We start from the raw sequence: 8,993 nt of genomic DNA, 5'->3' as shown, positions 1-8,993 counted from the left end.
AAATGAGCATAATATGGGTGCTTTAAGCCCACAATGTAGCACTAGACTTTATATTTAACAACTGTTGTTTTCCGTCAGATCATTTATAGATCTCGACATTTCCGACCATGAAGGCAGCTTCTTTTCACAAAGGAGAGAGAGAAGAAAAAAAAAGAGCCGGAGGGGCTATACTTTGTTGTTACAGGTTTTTTGTTCCACAAACTCCCGGGCAGTTTAGTGCTTGTGTTTTGTTTATACCCTCAAAGTAGGGCTGTAACGTTTTGCAATGTCAAAACCAAAAGCGCAACACTCAGATCCACGAACCTGTGTTGTGCTGTGAGAAGGCAGAATTGCAACACACCCCTTCCAACCTCCAGAGTTATCCTTCCCGTCCAGATCACAAGATCACATCTGATAGTCCATCCATTGTAGTGTTCATTTTGTCACCTAAATTTAGTCTTAGTCTTGTGCCAAATGTCCTTGTTAGTTTTAGTCATATTCAGTCATTCCCGTGGTTTTTTGTTAGTCAGGTTTAAGTCGACTAAAAGTCTAAAAGTAATTTTTGTTGAATGCAACTTTGTTAAAAACATCTGGTTTTATATTGAGCCTTTTCCTTCATGCAGATACAACCGTACAAAGACGCATGTTAGCTAAGCGCCAGGGCTCCTGGGCTCTACAGCACGTTGTTCTGTTGACAGCAGTTGCATACATTTCTCCAGCTGCTCTGCCAGCTGTTTAAGAGCAGCTTCTCCAGCACTGCTTTCCTTGCCTGGGGCCGGGTCACATCACTACGCGCTGTAGCAGCTTCTCCAGCAGGCTAAACCGGGCTTCCTCCCTCCCCCGCCCGGGCCCCATCGCTACCTGGATGTTTGACGCTAGATGAAAAAAAGGGGACACGCCGAATCGCTAGAAGCATGATTGCACCAGGCTTAGTGGGTGAAAAAATACTGGGAACCAAGCAATTGGCCTGTTTGGAACAGGTACACGCTCCAAACGGGTTCTGCATTAGTTCTATCTCATGAAGAAAAAGTAGAGACGATTGTAGATGAAAATGAAGAGAGATTTTATCTTGGTTTTTATTTTATGCAAAATATTTTAGTCTTGTCTTTTTTTGTCAACAATAATGCATGTTAATTTAGTCTTAGTCAGCGTTTTTGGACATTGGTGCAGTCTGGTCATCATCACGTCTTCATCATGGAAAAAAAGGTTGTTGACAAACATATTTAGTCTTGTCTGACGAAATTAACACTATTTCTTTTGTGTTCAGTTTATACAGGTTTTTCAAATGGTATTTATTAAAAAATATATTCTATATCACAATATTATTATTTTTCCCTCTCTGCTCCAACCCTCCCCCAAAAAAGAATCGAGGTTTGTATTGAACAGGGGGTCGCAAATCGTGATACAAACCGAATCTTGGGTTTGGTGTATCATTACAGTACTAACTCGGTGTTTTAAAACTTTCTTGTGGCAGCGATAGAGGCAGTGATGTTACACATTTCCTGTACGGACTCTCACACCCCCTCAAAACTGACTGACAAGTCTGATCGCCAGTTACACGATTGCCAACGGCAGCGTGACGTCAGAAAAAGTTAATTCTGTCAACTTTTTTTGGCTCCCTCATGCCCCTCACCGCAGCCTAAATACACTACCCACGTCCAAAATAAATGGAAAGACCTGCGTTTTTTGCCAGACCGCCTGACGCAGCATCACTTACAATGCAACCAAAATAGGCAAACAAGCTATTTACTTGAAACTTTAATGGGTAAAAAGAACAACAAAACAAATAACGTTAAATATTACAGAAAATCTATTTACAGATTTTAATAGTGACAAAGGAGGCGCTGGATCCAATCAAAAAGGTACTGGTCCCAATTTGGGAGATCCAGGATCATGTTCTGACAAGATCCGGCACAAACTAAACCCTACCTCCTCCAGTCTCCAGTCTCTTGTTGAGGCCTCTAGATTAAAACAGTACTAACCACAGCCAGGTCAAACAGCTCTCTGAGCTTCTGTTCAGACTCCCCGGACACTCCAGACACCAACTCCGGAGCAGACACCTTCAACATGGGCAGCTGCATCTCCTGAAACACAGAATCACATCACAGCACACAAAATACATGCAACGTTATTGATGTCCCACTTACACAGAACTAGCCCAAAAAGTTACAGTTTTTAGCGGGATTCTGCTGAGGCTCCACACAGCTTTCGCCGTAGCCTACGCATATGGCCTGAAGTTTATACTTGTGCGCTGGTGTGCGTGTCGATCTCTTTAAGAGAATAGCAGGGCCGGCATGTGTGGGGAGTGTGTGGTAGAGCGAGTGAAAGATTGACGGAGCGGGTAGCAACTAGAGTCATAGTGAGAGAAACAAAGTGTCTCCCCTGTGCTTTCTGTCCATGGTGGGAAATCTGTAGCAGGGAAAGTTAAACATCTCCTTGATTTCATGCTGTTTACGGAGAACCATGAAATGAGTCAGGGGAAATGCAAGGCTACCAAGCCATGGCCAAATGGACCAATCACAGTTGTTGCGGTGTGCGTCGCCGCAACCTGTAGTTACATTTTTTGAGAGGTGCACGTCAGGCTACGGCATAGGGTTCGTGTTTCCACGTATCTACGGACGTAGCCACAGGAGCATGAATCATGCTTAATCCTGATGCTCCATGTTCAAGTGTCAAAAAACATTGTTGCCGCAAGTCATCAACGTCTCCTGAAACTTCTTTAAGTCAGAGAACATTACCCACCCCAGCCACTGCCTGGGCCAGCAGGGTCTTTCCACAGCCAGGAGGTCCGTGGAGCAGGAAGCCCCTCGGAGGAACCATTCCCAGCTGCTGGTACACCTCTGGGTGACGCATGTGGATCAGCAGCTTACACACCTCCTGCAACATCAAACCATTGCCCGTAAAACCTTTGGTAACTGCAGCCATGCCCATTTTAAAATACAAGAAATCGCACAGCAGCAGCCAAAGTAGCAAGGTTAAAAGGTACTAACCGTTAGCGTCTCTTCATTACCTCCTACATCTTCAAACTTCAGAGTGGGATACTGCAGCTCTGGTGACTTTGACTTTGCTGAAAAATCACTTACACTTAGTACATAGTGGAACGTTGCAGCTATCATAGTGGACTGTGGTAGCTTGTCAAAGATGTCATTTTTGCCAAAATAATAGACAATCTATCAATTCAACAACCTAAATAAATAAACATTACACAATATATTCATCAATTACAAAAATAATTATAAGTTGCAGTCCTACAGGCAATGCTTGGCAAGTTTCATATGAATAACATTGTGTGGTGTTCAACAGTAGGTTTAGAATCTGTACTTTGTTATTTGGACAGGCAAACTGAACATGTTGTACCTTTCTTATTCAGGCTGCGAGACTCAGCAGTTTCAGTGGAGGTCTTCCTCTTTTTTTTGGACTTTTTGGCAGATTTCTCAGGTTCCAGCATGGACACATCTGTCTGCTGGGGAGAGAAATATACATAAATATTTGTTGATGCTGTATTTAAAAATTAAAAAGGAAAAAAAAGGTACACCTTTTTGTGGGCAATGAAAAAACTCCTCCCCTACAACTGGAGCCCCTCCCATTCATAATAGGAAAAATCCTATATACACCCCCACATGTGATGCCCTGTACAAGCAGGCATTTTAAGTAAGTTACTGGAGTCCAGACTCCAGAGTGGAGGAGGGAGTTTCTATATATTATTTATACAAAACTAAATCAGGAACATCACAACAATAAATCGCAAATCGTAAGCAACCTTACCTACACAGAAACATGGCATACATTGGTGAATAAAAGGAATCTCACTGCCACTAAGCTTACGTTCGAGCCAGATGAGCTTCACAATCCCGAACAACAAATACAGCAGCTCTCCATGTTGAGAAGAGAAATTAGCATCAAATCCACTCAACACAACAACCACATACAACATGCTCCGTATATTACCTGTGAACTACTACAACTACTATTTCTAGTTTTAGTTCCATTATCTTTATTATTGCCACTGTTCATCACACCCCAGGCACCGTCAGACACCGCCTACCAAGAGCCTGGGTCTGTTCGAGGTTTCTCCATTAAAAGGAAGTTTTCCTCACCACCCGAGGTTTCTGTCTGAATGGGAATTTTTCCTTGCAACTGTCGCACTAAATGCTCGCTCATCGGGGAATTACTGGAATTATCGGGTCTTGGTAAATTATAGTGTGGTCTAGACCTACTCTATCTGTAAAGTGCCTTGAGATAACTCGTTAAAATTCGATATTATGAATAAAATTGAATATATATATATATATATATATATATATATATATAAATATTTATCTTGCCAAACCACAGTTTAGTTAGTTGATATTAATATTACTGATTGACTTAAATGCCCATATTATATTGTCTTATATCGACCACAGGCCTCTGAATTGAATCAAAATTGTATCACGGTAAACTTTGTGATACCACTAAATATTGTATCGCTGTCCAAAGATTCAATATAATATCGCATAGCGATTTATACCCCTACACTGAATAAAAATATCCTCCCTCAGTGGGAATATGTTAGGATGAATGCTTATGGTGAGAAAATCCAGGTAAAGGGTTCCACGGTAACAATGAGGAACATACATTGGACATTGTATTCATTGGCTCCTCTTCACACAGGTCGATGAGGATGCTGCTCTTCTCGGGGCCTCTGCCTCGATCGATGAACCAGCCTCCTGTGGAGACCAGCGTCCCTGCACTGGGAGGGAGATTGGCTGTGCTGGCAGGACTGCTGGCAGCAGGCTGATCTCTCCTGGGTGAGCTGGTGCCAGAGTCAGGGTGGCCCTTCCGGTACAAGGATGTAAGAGAGCTGTTCATGTGGTTGGTGGGCTGTGGAAGGCAAAAAGCAGCAACAAGGAATGGTTAGATCTCACTGTAAAAAAGTGCTATGCAGATCTTTTTTTTTTCCAGTTACACTGAACAAGTGCTGTCAGTTAAACGCGTTATTAACAGCATTAACGCCATTTTAAAAAAGTCAATTTTTTTTAAATCGCAAGATTAACGTTTTTTTTCTGGCCTAGCAAACTTTGTAGTTTTTTCCCATGCTGTTACAACAACTAGTAATGTTGTTACTAGAAAAACCACAACACCACACCAGATTTAGCTAGACTGGAAACAAAACAACAGGCACACTTGTTTGGGCTTACAAGCCAGCCAAATAGTAATAACGTTACGTTTTGAGTGGATGGTGAGACACCGAAATGGATGCCAATAAGATTCTGAATGGAAAGTTTACTTTTTAAAAGTTGCCAAATTTTCCATTGACAAGACAAAACTGATCTGTGTGTTTTTGTCGTTGTGAACCGGGTATAATAATAGATAATAATGTTGTAGTTTCTGTTCCTGTGTTTCATTTACTCCACATACTCTGGATATCTTTACTATCTGTAATTATATATATTTTTTCAGTAAGAAGTACTTACTTTTTAAATATTATTTATAGTTACCTACTTTTGCTAAACTATTTTAATTACATATTCAATTTAATTTAACACTCACTTACAAGCCAATATTGTTTTTCTGTACCATTGCAACCGCACTTCACGAAACCTTTATTTGATGTCACTTACATTCAGCTATACCTTCTGCTCACTGTCTGCTGTTTGCTTGTTTTTGTTTACTTGTTTTTTGCTCTTATTGTAGAAAATGCTGCTGTTGTAATACGGGAATTTCCCTGCTGCGGAATGAATAAAGTCTAATCTAATATAATAATTATAACTAATCAATTTATCTTTGCAGATCTAAATATAAGCTTTCCCCAGTCAAAGGTCCATGACCAACATGTTTCAACTATAATTCCTCAGATTTAACCTTTACATTATTTCTTACAGTGTTCTCCAGAATGGGGTCCTCACTGTCAGAGGACTCCTCTGAGCTGCTGCTACCATCCCTGTCAACACACAGTTTTACATGGCATTAGTTGCACATTTAAAAAGAGAGTACATTAGAGAGAAGGGCTGGTAAGAGCCCTGAGAGGTAAGACAATCTTACTGCTCAAAACCAGGCAGTAAGCAGAGAGCATCCCTTACCCGGTGTCATTGTGGTTGTGCTTGGCTCTCTTGGCCAAGTGTTTGCTCTCCAGATCATTCAGCCCAGACTCCTTCATGATTGCTTCATACACTAGGAGAGGCAGTTGGAAAAGACAAATCAGAACCCCCTACAGTTCATATTCCAAAAAAGAGTTTGATCACTGGAATGGATTGGATGGGACACAGGGGCTACAGAGGTCAGATCAAAGAATATGTATTTTATCTTGACATAAGGTGTTTTCTCTTGTGATTACATGACATTAATTTCATTATTATGACTTAAGCTAAATCAAAACTCTTTGTCTATGAAAAAGCTCTATATAAATATAATAATAATTATTATCATCATCGTCATCCTTCTCCTGTCCCCCCCGTCCATTAGAATGGACTCCAGTGTGAATTTACAGTTGAAAATAATCACCCTGAAAACTCATGGAAGCCAAACTACAATTGCAGTGTAAAATGGCATCAATCTACGTTTGCCTCTCACCTTTCTCTACTTGAATCCTGAAGGCGGTCCTGTTTCTTCTGCCATACTCCATTCTAAAGATACAATATAAACCAAACACTGTTAATTTGCAGACATGCACATCAATGTACACTCAGTGTCCAGGTTAGTTTAAACAAATGCGGTCTTATCCAACAGCCTTGCAATAACTGCCACCGTTACAGCGTTGCTTTTGTATGCAGTTTTTGTGCTAGTTCTTTTTGAAGTATGTCGGTCCAACTGTATGCTTATTTGTAGGGTTTCATCTCATGCATATCAATGAGGGTACTGTAATGTAAGTGAACATCATAAAAGAAAGAGTACTTCTACTATACATTTTAATACATGCTTTGATAAACATACAACCTATTGGATGATTTCCTGACTTCGGCAGTTGGTGTAGGACAGATTAAAGCAACGTTAGGCACAGTCACCATCTTTGACTGAGTTGGAGTCTGATGCACTTGCCTGTAGAGTTTTTGAAGTTCCAGGGCCATGGCTGAAAGGTCCACATATTCACTGGTGCAGGTCGCCAAATACTGAAGACACAATTCAACATCAAACAGGGTGAGGATGACGGATACTAATAAAACAAATTCAGACCCAGTCTCTAATCACATGGCATGAAATTTATGCCAGAACAAGAGCAGACCCAGGCCAGGACGTCATCACTGCTTTTGTCTCCCTCGTGATGTCCTCTGTTGGCAGGACGGTTACCATACTGTCCCATCTTTTAAGATTTAGACCATTTATCCTTGTCTCCAGTTTAGTTTGGGATTGAGATAAACGCTATATACATTCATTTTATTACTGCTATTATAACTTTTCTTGTGTGTCAGTGTGTCCTCTAGAACTAAATTGGTGCAGGTCATGTGACCTTTAAGGTTTCATTTTACTCGTCAAAATGGGAGAAATTCCGGTCAAATATTTTCCATGTTTATTGCGCTTAAAACCTATTGATAGGCAGGCTATATAAAGAATTATATCATCAAGGCATGGGGATTTTGGCCTATACTATTTTTTTTGATTTGTAGGCTATGCAGAGAAGCCAAAACAACTGTGTTTTATGTAGGCTATTTGCAATATTTCACTGTTTCGCCACGTCTTGGGCTTTGACTACTGCTTGCTTGTCGCCGTTTGTAGTTTATAAACCTATGGTATTCTACTGCATTTAATCAGAGCTGGTGTTTTGACGCTGCAGTGACGCTGCTCATTTTTTTAAAAACATGATTTTTCATTGTTTTACTAAAATGAAAAGTGTGAAATTCACTGTAGCCTATTTAAACAAAATTAAAATACTGCAAAGGAAATTATTTACACTGGTCATTCTGACTGGAGAAAATAGGAATTTTCTTTTGGTCAAAGACCGGTAAATACCGGACAACGGAAACTCAGGTGTGTGTGTGTGTCTGTGTGAACAGAGACGATGCAGTACAGAAAAGAAGAAACAGCTTATCGGTTTTTACTGAATTGTGAGATTATACAAACTTCTAGGCTTAATTCTTAAAAATAATACCACTGCACTCATACACATACAGCCCCGGGAGAATGAGGACATGGATTTGTACCTGCTCCACTCTCTGTCTGAGACGACTGTCCAGACAGCCACCACTTCTGTTCTTCATGTCGGTGCTTATGTGAGCCTGCAGCAAGACAGACATTCACAACAAGAGAGAGACTAAAATGGGGAATGTAATCACAGCATGAATCTGCCTAAATACATTACAATAACTTTCCAGTCGGTTTACACTGAAATTCATTTTTCATCCTGAGGAATGTACACACAGGTTGAAGAAAACAGTTAGGCTACACAAAAGACAGATGTACACGTACAAAAAAAAAACATCAAACAAGAACAAACAGTCATGACAAGTACATATTGCATAATATCCTCTGGATTCAGATGTTAGCACCACACCGATATCGGTTTAGCAACAGAATAGACCGATATGCAACCAAATATAACTGCACAACAGCTATTCTATTTGCTCTCCTCACATGATAACTAGGGATGCCCCCTTCTTAGTCTAACTATTCAGTTGTTTTGGTGTTTGTTAACTAAGATTTCTTATGTCAATTAGTCTTTTTTTTATTATTCTTTTTCATGCTGAATGACTTATTAAAAGACACTTGTCAGCCCAAATGTGGTAACAACCAGATTTAAAGTGGTGCTTTGGCATGATTCTTTGTGGGGAAACAATGTTTGTCTCGATTAAATCAACTAATCAACTGACCTCCTTGATAAAATAATGGTCAGGCACCTGCCCAGGGACCCACTGCTAGCGAAAAAGGAAAAAGAAATACCTGCTGCATATAATTCTCGCAGCAGCAACAAAAAGCATTAACACTGAGTTGGCTTAAAGAGACCCTCCAACACATGGTACTTAGGGATCAGTCGTCAGGGGAATCTATACAATGGAGACTCTATACAATTGGGGGTGGCAGTAGCTCAGTCCATAGGGAGT

At 40.4% G+C, this 8,993-nt stretch overlaps 1 protein-coding gene and 1 long non-coding RNA gene across 6 annotated transcripts in view; one reads left to right on the top strand and one right to left on the bottom strand.

The window, feature by feature from the left end:
• Nucleotides 1-1,229, top strand: part of LOC116696480 (uncharacterized) — a 13,270-nt gene extending 12,041 nt beyond the window's left edge. The window contains exon 3 of the long non-coding RNA XR_004333743.1: nucleotides 989-1,229. This is a non-coding gene — a long non-coding RNA (uncharacterized LOC116696480). The remainder of the gene's footprint in view (nucleotides 1-988) is intronic.
• nvl (nuclear VCP like) overlaps nucleotides 1-8,993 on the bottom strand; it is a 33,892-nt gene that overhangs the window by 23,951 nt on the left and 948 nt on the right. For 2 of the 5 annotated variants that reach the window (XM_032527472.1, XM_032527474.1), the window contains exons 2-11: nucleotides 8,097-8,171; nucleotides 6,997-7,067; nucleotides 6,532-6,584; nucleotides 6,042-6,132; nucleotides 5,830-5,902; nucleotides 4,597-4,842; nucleotides 3,337-3,442; nucleotides 2,970-3,046; nucleotides 2,722-2,856; nucleotides 1,962-2,063 (exon numbers count right to left, since the gene is read on the bottom strand). In XM_032527472.1, coding sequence (XP_032383363.1) covers nucleotides 1,962-2,063; nucleotides 2,722-2,856; nucleotides 2,970-3,046; nucleotides 3,337-3,442; nucleotides 4,597-4,842; nucleotides 5,830-5,902; nucleotides 6,042-6,132; nucleotides 6,532-6,584; nucleotides 6,997-7,067; nucleotides 8,097-8,153 — 1,011 coding nt within the window. In that variant the 5' untranslated portion in view covers nucleotides 8,154-8,171. The remainder of the gene's footprint in view (nucleotides 1-1,961; nucleotides 2,064-2,721; nucleotides 2,857-2,969; nucleotides 3,047-3,336; nucleotides 3,443-4,596; nucleotides 4,843-5,829; nucleotides 5,903-6,041; nucleotides 6,133-6,531; nucleotides 6,585-6,996; nucleotides 7,068-8,096; nucleotides 8,172-8,993) is intronic. The other 3 variants (XM_032527475.1, XM_032527476.1, XM_032527473.1) reach the window with 2 other exon arrangements.

Source organism: Etheostoma spectabile, chromosome 10, assembly GCF_008692095.1.
Source record: "Etheostoma spectabile isolate EspeVRDwgs_2016 chromosome 10, UIUC_Espe_1.0, whole genome shotgun sequence".
Lineage (NCBI taxonomy): Eukaryota > Metazoa > Chordata > Actinopteri > Perciformes > Percidae > Etheostoma > Etheostoma spectabile.
This window is presented reverse-complemented; position numbering and strand designations above follow the sequence as displayed.